This window comes from Camelina sativa, chromosome 14, assembly GCF_030686135.1.
Source record: "Camelina sativa cultivar CO46 ecotype springtype chromosome 14, ASM3068613v1".
NCBI lineage: Eukaryota > Viridiplantae > Streptophyta > Magnoliopsida > Brassicales > Brassicaceae > Camelina > Camelina sativa.
This window is the reverse complement of record NC_141893.1, coordinates 10,114,657-10,135,662: the sequence shown is the minus strand read 5'-3', so window position 1 is coordinate 10,135,662 and position 21,006 is coordinate 10,114,657. Positions and strand designations below refer to the sequence as shown.

Here is a 21,006-nt window from a genome sequence, read left to right as displayed (position 1 = left end):
GAGTCGCAGTTGGGAGTAGTTGTTTGTTGTGTTTTGTGAATTTTCTCTCTTGTTGCTACCAACACAGTAATTTTGGACTGAAAGTTGAAACGTTGAAAATGTGTTAGTGTTTTCATTAAATAACTAAATATAACTATGGCAAAAGATTTTGTTCTCCTATTTCAGTAAAAAAATGTATACGTATGTAAAGATGTTTTTGTTTATATATACTATATAGTATGTGACCGAGAACCAGTGATAAGATCTTGCGAATTTCTTAAAAAAAACATGCCATGAACCAATAATAGAGAAGAAATAAGAGAGTCTATATCTACATACTGACAATAACAGTAATAAAAAAATCATGAATCCTTTACTAAGACGAAAAGAGTTGTCACAATCCGACGAAGTTTTGGCCAGAGCATCAAGATTCACGAATTATGTATTAAACACGTATTACGTAGATTTTTCTTTACCCGAAAAATGAAATCACAATCACAGATTTTATGTTCTGTAAATAAATAGACATGAGATGAGAACTATTGAAGTGTGTTTGTTTGAATACATACGACAATGAAAGACCTGCAACCTGTTGCGCGATAGTTAAATTACTGTATTCTCAGTTACCCCTGTTTTTTTTTGTTCTTTCCTTTTTTCTATACATCTTTTATTATTTATATTTATTATTTTTTACATTTCAACTCATTTATACTAATCGTAGTAGAATTCAAGTTGTAGCTAGAGAAATATAATTAAATTTGTATTCTGCGGGTTTAGTGATAAAAGCATTTTATTAAGCCAAAACCAGTAGTATGTGTGTTTGTTAATTTGTGTATGGAAGACACATGGTTGTCCTTCGTCAAAATTAATTGTTTTTGTCAACCGTCGAAATTAATTGTTTTATGTCAACTGTCAAAAAATTAGTTGTTATATCATCAAAGATTATTAAACTATAATGAACGTGAACTTGTAGTACGTAGTATAAGATAATGAACGATTAAAATCATTACTTAATGACAGTTGCCTCATTTAGTAGAGTATTCTTGCATATAAATAAACCTATACTATATAAATAATTACGTAGACGATAAAATTTTTCTAAACCAAAGATCCCGGAAATACATTGAACAATCAAGAAAAGACAATAACATCTAAGAAATAAGTGGATTCCTACCATAAATTTAGAGTGATGTAGGTGTTAAAAAAAACAAAACTTAAAATGATATAAAAGAGACATATACAGATTGAGGCATAGCAACAGCAATATAAATAAATTAGAGAATAATGGTTTAATATGTAATTTTTTATTTTATTTTAACATATTTTTTATTAGTTTAGGTAATATTTTAATCAATCAGTATACAAGTAAAAAAAATCTAATGTAGTTTAGTATATTAATATAACAATTTACACATGAAATGAAATGACTTTAATACAGTGGCTAATGGTAAGTTTTTAATGCACAATGCACCAATGCACAAGGCACCATCATACCAGAGATCGACGCACGTTAAAATCAAATTATCGATACAATATCTAATTAATTAGCATGGTGGTGTAGAAAATAGTACAATGACTAATCTACACATTGGCGAATCTCTTAATTAACAGTCTCTCCGCTAAGTAAAAACATATTGTAAGAAGTTTCATTGTGCATAATGATTAAACTACCTTAAAACATATACAACTCGTTTAATTCATCTATTATTTTTTGAAAAGAATATGTCTATAACTGATAGATCATAAAACTATGTTTGCAGTGAAAATTGTAAAGCATTTATCTTCATACAACCAAAGATAAATAAAGTCTTATCCATGCATCTATTTAATTAAGAAGGGAAGGACAATATATTGTTATTTTTACGTTTTAGTTTGTTTGAGAATTATATAAGGATCCGAACGACAGCAGCAAATAGAATGGACAAATCCATCTGCGGATTAGAACGTTTTTTTTATCATTTATCAAGTATAGTTCGTAATAGTGCATTTTTTTATAAAATAAAAAGAAACCGCCGGGAACTAACTCTAACCCGTTTTTACATACAAACTATAGATATTCACCCGCGGTACACCGCGGGACTATATTTTTATTTAGAGATACAAAATAAAAATTTTTATTATATTAATTAGATATGTGAATAATATCTTTTGTATTGTAAAAATGTACTATAGTTTTACATCAATATATTATATGTAGTATATAATTTCCATTGTCTATATGTAGTGGTTTATTTTATAGTAAGTATATCCTTATTGTTCATTAAATTTAATTTAGTCAACAAATATACTATTTTTTATTTTTATTTTTCATTTACAATGTAAAGATAATAGTAATATATTTTTATAATTATATGAGTATACTATAATTTGACTTTATAATTTTGGTTGTTTTAATATTTATTGTTGTGCAACTCGATTAAAATGGATCGATAATCTATATATTAATATATTACTACTGAAAATTACTTCGATGAAGAAGTAAAAAAAATTATTAATAATTTTTGTTAATTCGGACCCAAAAATATTTGCCTCATGTCTTTTTGTACGAAAAATAAGACAAATATTATTTTGTTTTATGTCTCGACTAACAATTATACCATCTTTTCTTCTTTTCTTATCATATCCCGACTATCTGGTTTTTGTAAACCTGACAAATCAAAATTTCATTGTTATGATTCTTCATTGTTTTTAATAGAAAGAACAAACTAATTTAGTTTTTTGTTTTACATCTAAAAAAGTATGACTTATCCAAAATTTCAGATCGTTTTCATCTCCAGAATTCCAGATCTATTCAGATCTAGAGCCAACGAAAGCGAACCCGTGTATCATTCTCTCTATCTCTTTCTGCGTCACGGCGATCCCTCTGTCCAACGAAAATTCATGGAATCAGAAGCAAACAGAGGATTATGGTATCATGTCGCCGTCCATTACGTCATACTGCCACGGTAAACATCGGTAAAGGTAAGTCTCGTCTCTTGTTCCTCACTCCTTTCTGCTTTGTTACCCTGTTCTAGGGATCAGAAAGTGTCAAAAGTAGCAGCCATAGGGAATTAAATGAAATAGTGTTTAAGGTTTATTGTGAGAGTAGATGTGATTGTTTATGCATAATCGAGTTTTAGGTTAGTAATACTTATAGGCAAACGATTAGGTCGACCAACACATCTTTACACCTCCAAAAAATTTCCGGTCAAGCAAAAAATTAGGGAGATAATTATTTTTTTTGTTTTATTCCTTTTAAATTGATTTTCTAATTTTTTGATTGGTTAAAGCATTAAAATAGTTGAATAAAATTGGAATATTTATCAAACATTTGCATTGAAAATCTAAAACGACAAGTATTATGACACAAAATTTTAACTCTAGAACGACAAATAATAAAAAACGGAGAGAGTAAATGATCGGTGGGAATCAAGAAGATTGAATACAAATCTCGGTTCGGATCATCGTCGATGGTAATAAAATCTCTGTCTATTTAATATTTAATTTTTAAGATAAACTATTGGAGGGAAATATTTGGGAATCAAGAGATCTTATTATATAAAGCTTAATGTCAAAGTTACTCATTAACAAAATCGTGACACATGTCAATTGTATGATTCAGATGTTGACACATGTCAATTCTAAATTTATTAAAATTTTCAAAATCAAAAACGTAAAAATTCAAAACTTACGATAATTTTTTATATATAAAAGTAAAATAGAGAAAAGAAAACCTAATTTTATTTAAAACTTTTTAAAGAAAAAAAACCTTTGTAAAATTCCAAATGTAAAACAAAACTATTAACAATTTTAAAAAATTAAAAGGCAATTATAAGAAAATTATAAAATTTATACAGCTTTAAAATTTTTAAAATACCATTATAAGGAAATTATATATATATATATATCATAAAATTCGAAATTATACTACAGTTTATTTATTTTAATTTTAAGTTGCTAAGTTTACAAGAAAAAGGATTACTTTTTATATAAGATAAAAAATGATTGTGAAAATATACAATTAATTACTTTTTCAAAAAAAATGTAAATACTCACCTTTACATAAAGAAAAAGATTGTTGACGTAAAAAAAAAAATAGATTTTCTCATATTTTTTTCACTAGTCAAATAATTTATTTAAAAATACTGTTATTGTAATATATAAGATATGAATATGTAATATTAACGTATGCGTTTTCGTAATTATAAAATATTTTATTGTTTATTGTTTTGTAATTTTATTTTAATAACTTTGAACTCATCTACAACAATTTTCTTTAATTAAAAGTGTATCTATTTACTTTTTTTTTCAACCAAACAATAAATTAAAAGTAAATTATTCGCTTAGTTGTCCAAGCTAGAGGGAAGGGTTTTTTACAAAGGAAACATCTGAGATAAAAGAACGCGAAGCACGGACAATACAATATGCCTTCGTTTTTAACGCATGTGGGATCCAAGAGATATAGAATAGTGGGAAGGACTCTAGCGAGTTAAACTCATCGAGCAGGTTGAAGAAAGACAACCAATCTTTAGGGATTGCACAATAGTGAGTAACTCAGCAAAATCAATCTTGAAATGTTGACAAGCGATCCCTGCAGCACGTATCCGCTTCATGACCCACAACAACGCTTCTAACTCTGAATGTAGCAGGGGGGCTCCGTCTTAGACACTTGCCCCCCAACAACAAGGTTCGCTCCTCACCAACGCAACACCACCAGCCCAATATTGAATGCACATTGGTTGCTTTCCAAGAACCATCAATCTGACAACCAGGTGAAGAAACCTGGACATCCAAAGACGGAGATAGAGCTGACATGACCGTCGTAAAAGAGAGCGTTTCTTCCCAGGCTAACTTATCGCCAAAAGCCTGAGCAATTATATAATTCGTCTCGATCTCTAAACCTTGAAAAAAAAAATTCTTTATGGTCTTCCAGATTGCCCATAAAATCCATGGTAATTGAAGAAGTTGATCAGGATCACCCCGTTGAGAGGCACCCCTCCAGAAAACAAAATCAAAATTCGAGTACACCCACTCCTAGAAAAAGCCCTCTGACGAGACCAGAGTCGGAGATAAATCCCAAACTTCACACGAGCGATGGCATTTAAAGAAAACATGATTAATATTCTCAACCGCAGAGTCGCACCTTTTACACCAAAATTCATATTAGGCAACTCTGTGTATCAATTTATTTTTATAGATAGTTTTTACTTACTAGAAATATCTATTCTATATTCTTTATTAAATTTTATTTTATTTTAAAAACTCTAAACCCGCACATCGGGCGGGTCCTAATCTAGTTTTATCATAAATCTCGGTTGTGATCATCGTCCAAGGATAAAAAATCTGTCTCTATTTAATGTTTATTATTTTAATATCTTGAAGCAATTTTTAGATCTCAAGTGGGCTTGGCCTTAAGTAGGAGGGAGTTATGTCGCCGAATCCAACTTATCAATTTCAAATAATTAATGACGATGGCATTCCTTGTAAATATATATGAACTTCAGGATTTATTTCATAAATGTCTCCAAAAATGTATATATAGATAGATAAAATTAGTTTACAGCAGTTTATTATCTTTCCTAAATTAAAATAGATTAAACAACTGATTGTTTATCCGTCCCCATCGCCGTCACCATTAAAATCTTAAGTATTTAATTTATCTTTGTTCGCAATATAATATAAACTAGGTTTTACCCCGTGGTACACCACGAGTCTATTATTTTGTTGATATATATACTGTGAACGGTTGTAGGTAGAGTTTTGTAGAAACTCTTGATTCGCAAGTTGAAAATATACATTTTACGATTTGTTAGTTATGATTTAGGAATGAATGATCTGGCATATTCTTATTATGATTCTCAATTGATATTATTGGATTAATAGTGTACATTTAAAGCTAATAAGATCTTACCAAATATATAATCGTTTATTAAATGCAAATTAGGGGGGTGTATTAAAACAATGATTTTGGAGGATTTTATGGGATTTAGGAAATTTGGAATTTTGATAGATTTTAGGGAAGTTGATATGATTTATGGTAAAATTCTTTCAAATCCCACCTAAAACCATGAGATTTGGATTTCTGTATTTATAACTAAATAAATCCTCCAGAATCCCTAAAACTTATTAAACCCAAATTCACAAACTGTTTTGAATAACAGTGGATTATAAAGTAGATTTTTAAATCATCAGTTCAATTTCAGGAGACTTTTTAAAATCCATGATTGAATAACATAGATTTGTAACTTTTACACAAATCACCTAAAATGTCAAGTTGAATACATCCCCCCTAGATATTTCCTAAGATGTATTCATCTTGAATTAGATGCTATATTATAGGGATGTGATTACATAAATTGGGTTATCAATTCTTTTTGTCAAACTCGGTCCTAAAAATTCGGCATGGAAATTAGATATTTCCTAAGATACAATGGGCATTAATTGGATGTAAATAAGTATGATATAGATTAAAAACTGGCCCAAAATATTCAGCAATCTTAAGGAGGATCCAGATAATTGAATCGGTTATAATTTTAGTTAAAAATTCGACCCGAAGTTGGCAAAAAGTGATGGCACCCTATTGTACTCCAAAAATGTATTCCGAGTTCTATATGTGGATATACTTGTTTGGTTACGAATATCTTAAGACAATTTTTAATATATATTCGTTTATAAAAATTCAAATCACAATATATGCTGAAAAAAATCTAAAATTTTATTAACTTTATGTATTGAATAGTAATTAAAATAATTAAATATAAAATTTATAAAATGAAAGGAGAATTATATTTTAATCTAACATATTTATTTAAATTAGATATGTATATTTTAGGAAATTAATATTATCAAATAAGGAAATGATTGTGTTTGGTTGTAAGGATTGTACTATTGTAGAGAATTTAGTTGAGACTTGCTTGTATATAAAGATAAGATATGATGACACAAAAATGTACTTCAAAAATGTTAGGATAGATATGAAATGTTTGTTTGTTTCTTTTTTCTTTAATGTAATTTAATCAGTTTGGGTTTGATCAAATTAAATGAAAACAAAGATGGAGAAAAAGCTAACAGTGACTGGGGAAATAATTCGAAAGATGCATGAGAAAACAAGCCCATTGGAAAATTGTAAGCTGTGTTCTTGGGAAAGTACTTGATCGAGAGACAAGAAAAGAGAAGCTTGTGAGGTTACATGGACTCTTCTGGACGTATGGTCATGGCTTCTCCTCTCATTTTTTTTTGTTTTTAAATGTTTTCATAAAACAGAAAAACAGATTATCTTTAAACGTCTACATCAAATCAAAACTCTGAATAAATGTCATTCGTGAGAAACATCGACATGTTAAAAATGATGAAAAGGTAATAAACACAGAGGACGATCGAACAAATTTCAGATGATTAGATAATAATTAACCAATACAATATTTAGTTAATTAGTTGTTAATTAGGTACACTGATTCAAAGACGAGACAAGATTACTATAGCTTAAATTTAGTTTATTTCAAGTGCATCCAACAAGATTCTTGTATTATCATGAAAATTTTGTCCTGAGGTTTTATGTTCACATTTGATTTATATTTTCGGCAAATTGGTTCAGATTTAAAGATCCCAAGTGTCCGACCAAATTTGATTACATAACGCAGCCTAGTCACATCTATCTAATTCTTTAAATTTTGTTTTCATATTATAGTTGGACTATAACTATTACATATTCCCGGAGTGATTAGATCAGAATAATCAAAAGATGCCATCTAATTTAAATTACATAACTTTTGTTTTTGATGACGAAAAAAACAAAAAATTTAAATTACGTAACTAGTGCCATCATTTTCTTCCATGCCAAATGGATATCTCGATTTAAATATTTCTTAACATCACGAAACAAATTTGTTAAACCTGACATAAAGTGATACCCCACCGGCCAATATAATTCTTCTTCTGGTTGTGTATTTTCTGATAAACATTTTTAAAAAGATTTCAAGTTTGATCGGATACTAAGCCATATATTACATTACATATAGATATAGTATACATTTATTTTTATTATAAAAATATAGATATACGTTATTTTGTTTCAATTTAAATCGAACTTGAGTGTAACCTGACGACCCAAGCCTGCAAACAGATTATTTGGTCTTGTGGACCGGTCTACTACTATCCCACGTGCGAACTTGTCTCTGTATGTATACATGTCTCTATACCTCTCTATGGATCTCTAAATAGTAATTAGTAACCATAAACTCAAGCTGATTAGTGTATCTGATTCCATGGAAATGCATAGATATTCTATGGTAATTTCTCGAACAGTAGAATTTTAAACCCAAAATTGGTACAAAATGTAAATGCAAAATTTTTATTTTCGTCAAATGAAGATCAAATAATTTTCTATGGTGATTAAGCATAGAATGTTTGAAAATTTTATATTGTTCAAATGAACCTTTCCGTTTTTTTTTTCCTCTTTTCCTTTTATCATATAGCTAGCCACTATCACCAAAAATTTTAATTCAAAAGGAATTTAGTAGAATTGCACGTCTTGATTCTTTTTGGAGAAATCGTTACTCCGCAACATGACATATATTAACACTAACGAACTGATGTTTTTTTTTAATTGATGTTGTGCCATATTTAAAGGCGTCACTATTAGGAAAAAACTGGAAAATATTTGAACTGGTTATGATGACCAGCAGCACCAGTTTACTTGCACTCGCATGCACGTCAATAAAAATCACTTCCCACTATATCAGCTTTTACCATTTCTTAATAAATTATTTATTTTTATTTTATTGTGAATGAAGGAGTTAAATCTACTAATTGGTTTAGAAAATAGTTCCACAAAATAACATTTTAGTAATATAATTACAATATAATCAAATTTAGTGTTTTTTTTTTTGACAGCAATCAAATTTAGCTTTTTATAAATACAATTCAAACCTTTTTTTTTAACGTCTAACTTAAGTATGAAGAAGTTATTTCCATATTGGGATTATTACAATTGTACTCTTTGGGAGCTTTAATTTTGGGTCAACTGTTCTGAGCTTCTAAAAAATATATAACAATTAGCCTTATAGCTTTAATTACAAAGCTTCTCTGAAGAGTCCCCCAATAAATAAACACACCACTTTGTTTGATCTTCATATTTCCTCTTTCACTCTCCTATCTTTTTTTGTTTTTTGTTAAAGATTCACTCTCCTATTCTTCCTCCATGCCGGTGAGTTTTTGAGAGTTTAATATTTTGTCGAATGAATTTTAAAAGAATCTTCATATAATTAATACCAAGGTTAGTTTCCTTTAGTGGGCTTAACCCTTTTTGCCTTTATTTCCCCCTCGAGACAAAAAGGAGAGCGACAAACACTTCCTGTCTAAATTTTGTTTTCTCTCCTTCTCTCTTTCTCTCTCGATTTCTCAAATCCCTTTTTTTTTTTGACGGTCTCAAATCAGTTTTTTTTTTCTTCATATTTTGAATATATCTTTTCATCAGTCTCCGGCTTAAAAATGCCCTTAGCGGCTATGGTATACCCGCAAGGTCCATTCGGATACCTCTCCAACTGTAAAGATTTTATGTTCCACGACTTGTACTCTCAAGAAGAATTAGTAGCTCAAGATACGAAGCACAACATTGATAAGTCATGTCACGAACAGAGCTTTGTGGAACACGGTAAAGACGAAGATCGTCAATGGCGAGACTATCATCAACACCCTTTATTAATCCCTTCATTGGTAGAAGAGCTTGGTCTTCCCGCCAATGATGTGGAGCATCATCCTCCTCTGCAGCAGCGGAGGAAGAGGAGGAGAACAAGAAACAGCAAGAACAAGGAAGAGATCGAGAACCAGAGAATGACTCATATCGCCGTCGAGAGAAATCGTCGGAAACAGATGAACGAGTACCTCGCCGTGCTCCGTTCTCTAATGCCATCGTCGTACGCTCAAAGGGTAATTTACTAATTCAGTCTTTAATTCCTCATGTGCATACTATATATATATCATTTAGTCAGGATCTTTTTCTTAAGTAATTGATATTTCAAATGTTTGTGTCTTTGTTTTACTTCATTGGCCTAGAGTCCTATAGTACACAGTTTTGCGTGTTTCAGGCTTCTTTAAACTTAATAAACTAAAACTCATTCTTTAGATATACTAACAAAACGGAATACCATGAGGATGATTAAGAATATATTGATGTTTTTATACAATTCATCAACAAGAATCAACCGTAAACTTATATGCAAGAGGTGATGCGTTTATCTATTACATACTAAACTTATCTGCTACATATTTAAAATATTTTTAATATAAATAATTCTGTGATACCAAAAACTAGAATCAATATGATTGAGAATATTGGGATGTTTTAATACAATTTCTTAATTAACTTGTATGCAACTAGTGTGATACGTGTGTATACGTACATATCCAATAATTTTTTCAATCTTTTATAAACTACACACATATGTATCTGATTTGAACGGGTTTTTGGTGGTAAAGGGAGATCAGGCGTCGATAGTAGGGGGAGCTATAAACTACGTGAAAGAGCTAGAGCATATCTTACAATCTATGGGGCCTAAGAGAACCACGACCACCTCCACGACCCATGATGTAGAAGGAGCCAAGACTAGCACTAGCTCGTTGGCGGGTCCCTTCTCAGATTTCTTCAGCTTCCCTCAATTCTCTACAAAGTTATCAGAAGTACCGAGAAGCTCATCTTCATCGGCGGAGATAGAGGTGACGGTGGCTGAGAGCCACGCGAACATCAAGATATTGGCGAAGAAGAAACCAAGGCAGCTTATCAAACTCGTAACTTCTTTACAAAGCTTAAGGCTCACTCTTCTTCATCTCAATGTCACCACTCACCAGAACTCCATTCTCTACTCCATCAGCGTCAAGGTACGTACATTTTCAACTTCTCATCATTACTTTGTTTGCTTTTGGGGTAATCATGAGATTAAAGTGATTAATGACTGTGTGGTGCATATGGTTTCACTTTGTTGATTTAATTTTTTGTCTCTTATTGTTGGGGGAAAAAAATTGGATTAGTACTAGTTGTGGTTGTGTCTGGGCTTTAAAAAGGTTGCGAATAAAAATTAAAATCATTCTCTTTGTTTTTGCTTACTTCGTTTGGGTACTTAGGGCATGGGGCCTCAATAGTTGTGGGTCAAACTCGTAATCATCATTTTATTTTAGAGCACAAAAATTGCGTATCTTAATGGTACCTGTAAGATTCAGGGGACCAACCTAAAAAAAAACAAAATATCAAGATGCGTGTATCTATCGTATACGTGGTGTTGTATACTACTGTGGATATATGCTTGGTGGTCGTAGAATTGTCGATGAAATATGTACGGACAACGAAGTGAGGCCACCACTTGTTCAGGAGATATTCATAAGCCCAATTTTAAGCAAATTGGTATTTTGTAATGAAATTATTTTTGTCCCAGTCTCAACCTTTTTTTAGGAATCTTTATATAGCTATATTTCATAAGAAGAAATGGTTGGTTCAGGTTGAAGAAGGAAGCCAACTGACTACCGTGGACGACATTGCAACAGCTTTAAATCAAACAATAAGGAGGATTCAAGAAGAGTCATAAGTCAGCAAATAGATTAATTAGTTTTTATGTTTTTTTATAAAAATAATTAAAATAAATTTTCTAATTTGTGTATTTTTTTTTCGTCACTGTTTCTCTTTATGTAAGTTGCATTTTTGTCGCCGTAATGAATCAACTGTTATAGATATCTGGAAAAAACAATAAGGTTGGATGAAAAAAGGGTTAAGTCGGTAAGTAGGTGACATTGGGCGCTAATAGCTGTATTCTACGCCAAATGTACTTCACAATGTTCTTTACTCTTTAGGGTTGTGTGTGTAATGATCTATATATATCGAAAGTATAATGATTAATTTATGGATCTATTTCCAAAAGGAATTCGTCTTTTTCTAGAACTTTTAAAGTTTGTGGGTTCCTTTAACCCTTTAATCACTAAAATTATTTGAATGAGAACAAATTATATTTATCTAGAAATTAGAAACCCGAAAAAAAAAGTTATGTGTTGTTTGGTTTGTTTTTTTTGACAACATTTAAGTTATTTGTGTTGATATATATAGGTTGCATCTTTATAGAAAAAAACATTTAGCCGACCATAACACACATGTATAACTAACTATTCGTGGAAAAATCAAAACCATATTCACCTCGAGATATGAACCATATATATGATGGACATTGGACAACTTAGAAACCCACTAAAACCCTCCAAAACTCAAACTAATATCTTCAATACACATAGTTTTGTATAGTTCAAAGTTTAAACCTTAGATTTAAAGTGGATAATCATCCTCATTAAACAACCAGTTCGCTTTATCTAACATGTAATTATCCAACATAAACGACATAGCTAAGCTAAGAATATGATACCAAAAAAATTCAAAGAAAATATCAAAAGTTAAGTTTCTTAGATAATCTCCATCGAGGTTTCTTAACATAAATTTCTTAGAGTAAAAAAAGAAAAATTATTAATAAAAAATTGTTTGAGTTTCTTAAATATAGTTTAAAGTTTTTTTTTTTAACCTCATATTAATTAATTAAAATAAAACTCCTCGATTGGTTGCCCAAACTGGAGGAAAATTGTTTACAAAAAACGATTCTGAAACTAACACTTTAGAAGAACGAGCTAAGCAATCAGCCTTCACATTTGATGTCCTTGGGATCTTGATAAGGGTGAAAGGAGGCAATGAGGCACTAAGCACCTGAAACTCCTCCAGAAGCGTTGAGAAAACCGGCCACTCTTCCGGAGCTTGCACCATCGCTAATAACTCTGCAGAATCCGTCTCGAATCTCCGGCAATCAATCTCCCTGGAACGGATACACTCCATCGCCCATAATAATGCTTCTAACTCTGAATGAAGTGGGGATGCACTGCAACGTTAACATTTGACACCCGTTACCAAAGTCTGATTCTCACCATCACCACACCACCATCCTAACCCTGAATGTGGTTCTGTGGCTTTCCACGAGCCATCAACCTGACAATGAATTAACAACTCCGACGTAATCAAAGAATCCGTCAAAACGGTGTCAACCCTTGCAGTGAATTGGGATTCCTTCCATCACAATTATTCACGTAAAGCCTGATTAATGATATCTATTGGTTTAAAGTTTCTTAAGTAAGAGGTTTGAAATTTTGGAGAGAGTTATTACAATATTTAAGAAACTCATCAAATTAAATAATAATATTTGCATGATTTTTATTTGTAAGAAACTTATATTAAAATCCATGGATGGAGATGCTTATAGAGTTAAAAATAAAACTAAAAGAAAAGGAAATTAATTTGATCCTTCCAAAAAAAACTAATTATTAATCAAAATTGAAAAATAGTTACAATAGGACTTTCACGAACAATCATGTCTTCCGTTTGTATTATATAGAGTAAAAATAAATATAATTTCTACATAATATGTATATCATGTAAAACAAAAGGGTAAAAAAAAAAGAGAAAAAAAAAATACGTAATCTTTTGTGAAGTTACAATTGGAACGCAAAATCAGCGGTACGTGGGATTCATGGTAGAAGAGAGATGATGATCATTGTCTTATCATGAAGACCCATCAAAAGAAATGAAGACTCAATAGATCAAGATAAAAAGGAAAAGAAAGAAGAAAGCATATTATTAGAAGAAGAAAAAATAAAGGTAGAAAAGTAAAGCCTATAATGAATTTTGTTTTTGACCTAGCCTATAGATATAATTCAAACATCTTATGTGTGAAAAGCTTTTCACTATTTCTGAATAAGAAAACACCTCAAATATAGCTGACTGTTCTCTTCAGCAGCTTTTTATGTTTTGAGCTTAGATTCACACTATCTTGCAGCTTTCTCTTCATCTTTTTGTTAAAAGGTATTTAGATTTCTTTTGTTTATTGTATTTCTAGCTGCATTCATCCACTATCTCTTAAAACACAAAATGGGCATGGAAAAAGTCCATAAAATCATAATATGGACAAATTTTCAGATGTCGAAATTATTTAAATTTGAGAAATTCAACTCTAGCTGATTGCATAATTTGCATTAGTTAGTCTTTTTAGGAAAAGTAATGGTGGAAAGGAATTTCGAAATATATTACAAATGATAATAAAAACTTGGGAAGAAAAATAATAGGAAGTTAATTGGAAATCAACATATACATACATATATGGTTTCTTTGATATCTTCTCAACGGCTTGCACCATGATTCGCTTAAATGGGTCTAATATCTTGGCCTTTTAGGACGTGAATTATTGTTCCAAATTAGTTGGTTAGTGTATGGAACTACGCATTAAGCATTTCATCACTCTTTCCATTGTATATAGGGATTCTTGTATATATAACTTGATACAAGTTTGTTACCTTGTTGGATTCCCAGGTTGGGTTGCACCAGCTGTAATGCTGTATCATGTCTTTGATTATGTTCAAAAACACCTAAAATTTCTGTTTTTATAGTCCAGTCATGTCGAATTGTTTATCATATTTTCATTTATAACGGTAAAATTACCCCTAAAATATAGTATCGACAATTGCTTTTTAGTTAGAAAACATATTTATGAATATGGATCCATCCATAATATATATATACACATCATCAGTTGTGGTGTCTCGATCATATGTTTTCTCAAGACTACTTACCACATATAGACCTTTTGATTACCTTAGATTGTAGGTTGAGTAAGCCTGAAGCATGTCTCTTCATTCCTTATCGATGAATCATGCATTTGTTAGTTTAATCAAATAAAATTTTGTTGACAAAAAAAGAGTTATACAAGTCACAAAAGACCATAGTCTAGCTAATAATGATTGGGCCATTATACATAGATATAGATATCTAATTCGCTTGGCTTATTGTTTGGAACGGAAGTTCCACCTGCTTTTTGATGTAGTCCATACATATAATCATTGTGAAGCTGTGACGCTATCCCATGAGTTCTCCCTTATGATGTACCAATTTTTTCTATTTTTTTTCTTTTCCTATTAAACCGAACGTAAAAACTACTGTATAAACTAAGAACTATTGTTAAAGACAAAAAATAAGAATTATCTTAAGAGGTTAATTACTTAATTTGAAGGAATTATGATTTTTTTTAGTCTATAAACAAGCTATAAATTTTTGAAAAATGCCTTCCTATGTCTCTGATGCCATTTCCGATTTCTTTTAAATTCCCCAAGTTTAAAGTTAAAATTAATTAGAATATCAACTAACCTGATATATCATATACTTCATGTACGTAGATTTTTTATTTGGGCGTTGGTGTAAGTGTGTGTAAAATTGTGGTCGATAAAAAAGTTTTATGAAATAAAATATTAAAAAGCGTTTTTTCGAGAATATCCGGAAGTCCAAACCTTAATCATGAGTTTAATCCCTTTATAAGTCGACTAAATTAACTCCAACTAAACACACACCCTACCAAACATGTATAAGTCCCAAGAAATTGTCATAAAATAGTATTCTCTTATATTTATAAACAAAGGGTAGAAAACAATATGAGCACACTTCTTGGTTGCCTTGCCCTCCTAGGCCTGTTCTTTTATATGGTGGCACCTGCCTCATCCGCCACTCTTACCGTGAATTGGTCCCTTGGCACTGACTATACTCCTCTCACCACCGGAAAGAGCTTCGCTGTCGGCGATACCATCGGTGATTCATCATCTCTTAACTCTCTCGAGAATTATAAATACTATATATGACTCTCTTTTTTTTGGACAAAAATATGTCTCATATATAATTACCTCTTCTATGCACACATATATTTATTTATTTGCGACAAAATGAAACGCCAAGAAAAAAAATACCCTAATTCAGCCTAATATTAATGACATGATAAAATGATTTTGATGAGATTATATTTTGCATAAAATGATGATTGACATTATTGTTTGCATAGAATGATAATGTGAAACGAAAAATCTTACAAAACGATAGCATTAATATTGTTACACAATGGTTTCACTCAGTGTTTACCTACGGTGCGGGTCACACTGTGGATGAAGTGAGCGAGAATGACTACAAGAGTTGCACTTTAGGGAACTCCATTACATCTGACAGCAGTGGAACCACGACCATATCTCTCACGACCACTGGTCCTCGCTACTTCATCTGTGGAATCCCCGGCCATTGCACGGGCGGTATGAAGCTAGCAATCACCGTGGCATCGACCACGTCAAACGGTGTAGGCGGTGGCACCACCACACCAACCTCTTTCACCGGAGGTGGTGGTTACAACCCCACTACTACTCAGGCTATTCCTTGTGCAGGTTGGGCCGTGTCCTGTCCATTAGGGGCTTTGGTTGCAACTTGGGCCGTTGTTTTTTATGCTTTGGCTTTGCCTTAATTAGTTGAAAGTGAAACTCTGTTGTATGTGTACGTGTATGTTAGTTATCTTTCAAACAAACAAAAACAATACTAAAATTTGAACCGAGCAAAATAAACGATTGACATGTGTCTGTATGAGGAGAGTAATAGAGTATGACACGCGTTGTACTATGAGAGTATGAGGAGAGTAATAGAGTATGATACGCGTAAAGCATCACATCTACCGTCTGGTACCAAATTAGTCGGATCCCACAAGATCTCTCGCACATCTAAGCCGTCCATTTTAATGAAACATTATAACCACTCCAGATCTCTCCTCGAACCGACGTAACAACACACTAATATTTTTTGTTTTTACCAAATAGATGTGTGGTGATCAATTGACGGAGATTTCGAGTGGGATATAATATATTGATTTTTTATTTCGAGTGGAGTAATATACACTATATAAGTTTTGATCAGAGTTCAAATCCGATTTGAGGATTTCAACCATGAGTTTATTTTGGCAAACGTATACATGTTAAACTGTATTAAAAAAAAAAACTCAATTCTTTGAATACCGAACTTATTTGGAATTCGATTCATTACAAATTTTGTTTTTGTTTTTTTAACGTTATCAAGTTAATAACAAGCACACTGTACTGTGTGTCTATCTACTTATATGATTGGTCTGAGAACATAACCATTATGTACTTTTTGTCGATATTATATTTTGATAACCACTTTGGTCGACATTTTGTAAGAGTGACCTAACATTTTCATTTTCTTTCCATTTAATTGTCTTTTTTTCCATAACTACGTCGAATGAATATTTTATATATGAAAATAAAATAACATAAATATGAACCGGCGTGGCCACTTATTATTTTTGTTTTGGCTTTTATGAAAAAAATAAGTAAAGAAATATCTCGGAAACACCAAATAAAGATCATAACCAGCGAGGCAAGCACCTATAAATGAACACTACAAACTCACACGAAACGGCAAGAAGGAAAGAAAAAGAAAAACAAATCAGGTCACCACAACTTCAACAATGGCAAACGTTTTCCTCATCAGTAGCAGAAACAGAAGATCAATGAGAACAACAGACTCAAAACCTAAGAATCATACGGTGAAGCAGAGATCAGATTCATCTTCAGACTACGTTTACTCATGCAAGAAACATCCGAAGCACAGACAATCTCGTGGAATCTGTTCCCTTTGTCTCCACGAGAGTCTCTCCAAGTTGTCTAGCGATTTCCATGACTATAGTTCAAGCATGAGCGCATCTTCTTTGGCTAAGACGGTGTCTTCTTGCTCCTCTGCTTCTTCAGACTCAGAATCAGATTATTCTTCGACGGTTATCTCTTCTTATTACTCTTCTGTCTCTTCTTGTCGATCTCCTTTGCAAAATAGATATAGTGAGATCGTTGTTAATAAGAAGAAGAAGAAGAAGCCTGTCAAGAAACAAAGCTTCCTCTCTAGATTATTTCTGTAATTATTTACCACATTTTTGGTTTAATATATTAATTTTGTTCTTCTCTGTTTCTTCACCCTTAAAAATACAGAGTGAAAAATCTTGACAAATAGAATACAGAGTAAAAAAATAATCACTTTCTTATAAAAAAAACCTACAAGATTATCTAAGTTATAATTATTTAAAAAAGTTTATTTACATACTAGAAAGATTTTTTAAAAAATATTCTAAAGGATATACGAAGAAGTTGATTTAAATCTCTTGAATTTCACCGGAGAATGAGATTTATTTACGGTGTGTTTTCGTAATTTGATATGAATAAAATGTGAGACCTAAGAAAAGAACAAAAAAACAGAGAATGCAGACGAAGGCTGTGATTGGTTAGCTAGCACATGACATTACACATCTGGCAGATACAATTAATGTACGGTTAGAGGACAAAGACGTGTCGTGCTTCATTCATTCAGGTTTGGTATTACAGCTGGTCTAATTTTAATAAGTAGCTTACCATAATATTTACATAAATGCAATTAAATTACTTGAAACGGTACTAATTCCATTCATATAATCCGCACAAGCGGAACCATGTAACTTTTTTTCATATTTGTAGTATCCAAGAAACCTAATAAAGTATTTGTAATTTACTTGGAACTTGGAACGCTTGATCACAATTCACTAATCTTACCTTAAAACCTACTTGTTACGTTGACCATGGGATGCTATTAATAATAACTACTGTTTTAATGTTTTAAAACAAGAGATTTGATTCATGCATTGTGGTGGCTAAATGTTAAAAGACCGAGTTAGTGGGTTGTACACAGATCACATACAACTGAAGTGGCCAGTTCATGTCTCTGAGCAAGTGATCTGATGACTCAGCCACACTTTCCACGAACGTACATTCTCTCTTTCTGTGACTGTTTGTTCTTACCCACGTGACGTGTTATATGATTCTTCTAGTTCTCTCCCTAGTCCGTACCATGTCGATACAAAATGGACCTTATTGGCTATTTTGTAAGTTATGTAACGCATGTTTTGTTTAGTTGATATTTCTTGCACATCGTCAATTTTTTAAACATGACATTGTTCATGAGATTTTACCTAGTTGATGATTTTATTATATGTTATTGTTATCATTATCGATTTCTTAACATATAATATACCGATATTATCAATAATACTATATGATTTCATATATGTCTGGCACAACGGTCGAAGACCATATTGTTTTTGAACATTTACATTGGATTCGAATGACATGGAAGAATAAACTACACGAGGTTATTCAACTTTTGTCAATCCTAGCGAATATCTAATTTATTTTGAAAACAAGTTAATTAAAAAAAAACACGAACCCATAGATATTGGGAACATCCCGGAATATATGGGTAGATCTCCCATCGTGGGAGTATGAATGTGGTCTTATGTGACCCAAAATATCTCCGGGAAAATATGAAAACCCACCGGAGACCTTTTATCCCATATGAAAATAATGAACTTGTTCACAGATATTCAAGAAGAATGAGTGAACAAAATTATTTTCCTAGCATCTTCTTCCATCATGCATGTTCATCTTTATTTCTCTAATTCCTATAATGCTTGCTATTTATACCCAATTCAATTTTCAGCTGATTTATAGCTTGCCTTAAGAGAGAATTAGATATCATTCGAATTTCATTCCAATTGCTGACATAATAAACACAGCACTCCGTTTCAAAAAATAAATATTAAATTGCGGAATCACTTTTCAAAAACAAAAAAACGTAAAGTAATTTTTGATTAATGTTTGATGGTGAAAGGATAATAAAATCATGTTTAAACACATGAAAAGTTAAAAAGTGGTATATGAGTCATCACTTAGTATACAAATATTTGTATGAGGAAAAATTTCATAAAAATACTCTAAATTATTTGTTATAGATAATATAGTTGGTATATCTTTATGGAATTTTCTCTTTGTATTATATCATTATATATTTATATATAATTCTATAAAACATAAATCCAGTGTGTAGTCTAAAAATAAAATAATTGAGTATACAGACAGATTAATCCGTTGAAATTGCAATCGTCACTATTTTAAACTTTCGAATACATGTTATTTGATTTCGTTCAAAAAAAAAAAAAAAAAAGAAAAGAATACATGTTATTTGATTTGTCTCAGTAAAATACAACTCTGGAATCACTCTTACAATATATAAATAAATAAATAAATATATATATATATATATATATATTACGTGTATATAGGATCCAATGCTTAGTGTTACTGAGATGGATCCACGATGTGGATTAAATCTTGTTGATCGCAATAAATTGAGATTCGTAGGTTACGACTTTGTCCCCATTGACAAAATTAGAAATCGTCTCCACGGCAGAATAACAAATAACGTTTCCTTCACTAAGATCAGGTCAAACGTCACGTGACCCTTCTCAACTCTTAAAATAGAACACAAAAGAACCAACCAAAATTTGAAAAATAAAAGATCGTCGAGTTTTGTGCATTAGACCATGTACAATGGTTTTTTCTTTCAACACCCTCCACCTCAACTTTCAACACTCCACGTCATTTTCTCTTTCTTCCACCTAATCATTCAATAACCAAATCAATTTTAACTTTTCCAATAGTTTTGTTTAATAAAATTCAACACTTTACCCTACTATTTTCAAATTATATTCTTATTTTTACTTAATTTGATAACAACACATTTATAATAATAATTAAAATTAATAAAAGTTACATTATTATTTTTTAAATTGAAATTTTATATTTTTAGCTAATTTTTAATATAACAAAATTATAAAATATGAAATAAACAAGAGTTTATTAGAGAAGAATTTGAAAAATATACTAGAAATGATGATTTTTTTTGTGTTGGAATAAAATGAACCAAGTCTCTATTTATAGAATGTAAAAATGTTGAATTTTGATATAAAAATTATTTTATAAAAAAATTATTTACTATATAATAATTGATTTTGAAATGATAAGGTAAAAAAAATCTCTTAAATCTTACTCTTCGATAAGAATACAACACATGTCTCTCTCTCCAAACATTTTATCTTTTTCGACAAAAAAAAAGAAAACATAAACAAAAACAAAATTTAGAACGTCGCATAAGTGATTGTGGGCCCTAAAAAATCAGATTCAACATGTTGAATTGATTCAACAAGAATGAATCCACGTAGATTTTTTTTTCTCTTCAACACCCTCATTGCAGAAATTAAACGGTTGAATAACTTTTTCAACAACCCCATTGCACATAGTCTT

General features: G+C 31.1%; 1 protein-coding gene, 1 non-coding gene and 1 pseudogene across 3 annotated transcripts; all 3 read left to right on the top strand.

The window, feature by feature from the left end:
* The first annotated feature begins 9,033 nt into the window (after positions 1-9,033).
* LOC104740953 (transcription factor bHLH94-like) lies at positions 9,034-11,677 on the top strand. Its single transcript, XM_010461702.3, has 3 exons — positions 9,034-9,885; positions 10,435-10,833; positions 11,448-11,677. The coding sequence occupies exons 1-3, from the start codon at positions 9,448-9,450 to the stop codon at positions 11,532-11,534; spliced, it is 924 nt and encodes a 307-aa protein (XP_010460004.1). The 5' UTR covers positions 9,034-9,447; the 3' UTR covers positions 11,535-11,677.
* A 3,699-nt stretch (positions 11,678-15,376) lies between these two features.
* Positions 15,377-16,395, top strand: LOC104740952 (blue copper protein-like; annotated as a pseudogene). The gene is made up of 2 exons (XR_015580185.1): positions 15,377-15,604; positions 15,922-16,395. The product of XR_015580185.1 is annotated as a blue copper protein-like (transcript).
* An 824-nt stretch (positions 16,396-17,219) lies between these two features.
* On the top strand, positions 17,220-17,797 carry LOC104740951 (protein SALT UP-REGULATED GENE B). Its single transcript, XR_015580186.1, has one exon. It is a non-coding gene; the product is annotated as a protein SALT UP-REGULATED GENE B (transcript).
* Positions 17,798-21,006: the final 3,209 nt, after the last annotated feature.

What these genes read in the sequence shown, in the direction of transcription:
- LOC104740953 (XM_010461702.3), top strand. Translation starts at nt 9,448, where the DNA reads ATGCCCTTAGCGGCTATGGTATACCCGCAAGGTCCATTCGGATACCTC. An exon ending in CATCGTCGTACGCTCAAAGG is followed by an intron (nt 9,886 to 10,434) that starts GTAATTTACTAA and finishes TTGGTGGTAAAG; the next exon opens with GGAGATCAGGCGTCGATAGT. An exon ending in TCTACTCCATCAGCGTCAAG is followed by an intron (nt 10,834 to 11,447) that starts GTACGTACATTT and finishes TGGTTGGTTCAG; the next exon opens with GTTGAAGAAGGAAGCCAACT.